The sequence below is a fragment of the Henckelia pumila genome, chromosome 4 (genome assembly GCF_033568475.1).
Source record: "Henckelia pumila isolate YLH828 chromosome 4, ASM3356847v2, whole genome shotgun sequence".
NCBI classification, from domain to species: Eukaryota; Viridiplantae; Streptophyta; class Magnoliopsida; order Lamiales; family Gesneriaceae; genus Henckelia; species Henckelia pumila.
The window spans coordinates 63,172,497-63,175,399 of NC_133123.1; the positions used below are offsets into that span (position 1 = coordinate 63,172,497).

The 2,903-nt window shown below is 40.3% G+C and overlaps 1 protein-coding gene across 1 annotated transcript; it reads right to left on the reverse strand.

The window, feature by feature from the left end:
• Nucleotides 1-1,041: 1,041 nt before the first annotated feature.
• Nucleotides 1,042-2,381, reverse strand: LOC140864097 (24-methylenesterol C-methyltransferase 2-like). Its single transcript, XM_073268021.1, has one exon. It carries the CDS (start codon nt 2,321-2,323, stop codon nt 1,232-1,234), a length of 1,092 nt encoding a protein of 363 aa, XP_073124122.1. The 5' UTR covers nt 2,324-2,381; the 3' UTR covers nt 1,042-1,231.
• Nucleotides 2,382-2,903: the final 522 nt, after the last annotated feature.

Sequence of the window (2,903 nt, forward strand, 5' to 3'; positions counted from 1 at the left end):
AACACAAAGGTCAAGCAAATAAATGTTTAGTGCTTGTGCGACGAATCCACACAGATACTGCAACTTTACAACAAAGAAATGCATAGAGATCTGCTAATAATAGTATTATTAATCAACCACCAAAAGCATACCACATGATACCAATCTTGACAAAGATGCAGCAACAAACAAATTATAGCCAAGAACATGCTCTAGTCCAACTTATTTCAAACTTAGACACAAGCTCATTTTCTTGACTGAAAATTCATAGAAGTTATCTATGTACCATTAAAGCAGGCGATCTAACAATTCAATGAATCTTGCTTCAACGTAATTACTCATTCGACAACACAAATGATGAATATTACCACCAATTTTCGTTCAAAATTCACACACCCCATATCTCAAATGTCCAGATAAAGTCCAGCGATTCAAAAATATCATTGAATTTCAACTAGAATAGCGAAAAGCTGATTAAAAAAAAAATCTTACTCTATCACAGATAGACTAAAAACATCAATTTGAGTGGGAGTATCACGTTAAATGACAATGTACACAAATAACAGCTTGCATCATATGAACAAGACAACAAGAATAGTTTCACATCATCTTGGTATTTATTACAGGCTGTCTTAAATACTCAGAGGATTAAGGACCACAAATGGCCCTCCAAGAATCCCGTAATTGAAAGATACTGAGTCATTCGGCTAGCTATGTCACATGCCTTGTCCACTCAATGACTTACTTGTATAAAACTAAAAGACAATCTACAAACAGTCAAAAGCAAGTGCCTAATATTAACTAAGAAAAGAAAAACAGGCAAACAAATACAAAGAAACAAATGAATGCAAGCAATATACTACAATCTGAAACAGCTAAAGCTATTGAAAAAAATCAGTCAAGATGATGCAAGATTCCCATTGATACAAGCTTGATTTTAGCATCTATCTTAATGGCTTAAAAACAGATGAATTTCCTAGCACTTTTCTCAAAGAAGATAATGAAGGATTAATCCAATGGCAATAACATGATCCAAGATTTTCCAACTTGGAGAATAACTCAGATAAAAGCAGACTTGATTATCTATAAAAGCAAGCAAATTACTCCAAAAATCCATAAAGCTGTTAAATTTGAAGTCCCATGAGAAACAAGATAATTAAAAGGTAATGGCATATAAAAAGAAACACCAGCAGCAAGAAGTGAAGTCTGATCCCGGCCGAGTAATCTTGGTCGAATTACATGACAATATCTCCTAATCCGAACTGGAACCGGGCTTAGTGTCGGGCTTTCTGCAGAGAATCATATGCATCGGAGTGAAAATCCCAGTCTCCCCACCTCGAGTAAGGTAATCAGCGGTAACAAACAGCATCTCGTGCACATCAACCACACCTTTAGGCGCAATCCCTATCCACGCAAGCACGGTAACAAGAATGTGGTTCCTCCAGTACGCAAGCCGACCCATTTTCAGGCGGGTCCACCATGGATTAGCCGGCGGCTTAGCTAAATCCTTCTCCTTGATCACTTCGAAACCCACCCTTTTCGCCACTTGGGCTATATCGCTGTAATTTCTCAGACCCGGCAACGCGTCTCCCCTCTCGATCCCTTGGATGACCTCCACGTGTTCCGGGTTGTCTCCGTGGTACAACTCTGTGGTAACCCATTCATACGAGACGTACAAGGATCCGGGTTTCAAAACCCTGTAGATCTCGCTGTACACCTCTTCGAGCTTCGGCGCATGACACGTCGCTTCAATGGAATATGCCCCATCGAAGCTGTTTTCCTCGAACGGCATCTGGAGGAAATTCCCGCACACCACCTCACACTGCTTGTCAAGCCCGGCCTTTTTGTTATGCATCCGGGCCCGTTTCACCTGGTACTCATTTATGGTGATACCCACAACATTCGCCCCGGAATGGCTCGCAATCGCACGCATCGGGCCCCCGACTCCGCAACCCGCGTCCAGAATCCTGGCCCCGGGCTTGACATTCAATAGATCCACCGCCATCTCCTCGTGAACACGGGTGGCTTCGCGGTGCGATTTCCCAGGAATCGAAGGCGAAAAGTGGAAAGACTGTCCCCAACCCCATTCGTAGATATCCGTGACCAGATTGTAGAAGGTGTCCACAAAAGCTGGAACCTTTTCCACCGTCTCGATCTCCTTAGGTTGGCGAAAGAAAGACCAGTATTGCTTGTAATTGTCCTGGACCTTTTCCTTGGCAATGGAGCCGCCGGAGAGGTGCACCGCCCGCTTGCCTTTCTGCTCCGCCGAGCCGAGAATGCAAACGAACCAGTACAAGCCGCCGGCTATGAGAGAGGCGGTGCAGAATAGAGAGAAAGAATCCATGGATGGCAACAAAGTTTTGGGGAGATTTCAGAAAAAGTGAACCATTTTGCGAAATGGGCAGTGAAGCTTTATTCAGCAGCAGGGTTGTCCAGTTTCTATTATCTGCGACCTGTGCAATGCTCCGCTGCTATTCCACTCAATCAATTTTTCGACACGTCATCAACGAAAATAAAACCATCTTTTTAAAAAATCAAGTCGAGGAACTGTTTTATAATGACGGCAATCAAAATTCTAATATTTTGATATTGACACAATAATTAAATAATCCAGAAAAAAAAATAAAAGGAATGCTTTTAATTTCTAGTGGAAAGACCTTAGGGTTTCATTTGAACTAGAAATAATATGTCAATCACACAAAAATTGTATTTTTTTTAGTCTATCTGTAATCTTCTATACATTTATCTAATATAAATATTGTTTACAAGCTACCACATTCTCGTAGAGCTTATGCGATATACATTAGAAAAAAGATGATTACGACTTATTTTTATTTAAAAATATATCGAAAGATAGTGAATTATAAATAATGTTTTTTTTTTCTTTTTAAGTAAGATAAAAGAATGACATTTAAATAGAAGAT

What these genes read in the sequence shown, in the direction of transcription:
- LOC140864097 (XM_073268021.1), bottom strand. Translation starts at nt 2,323, where the DNA reads ATGGATTCTTTCTCTCTATTCTGCACCGCCTCTCTCATAGCCGGCGGC.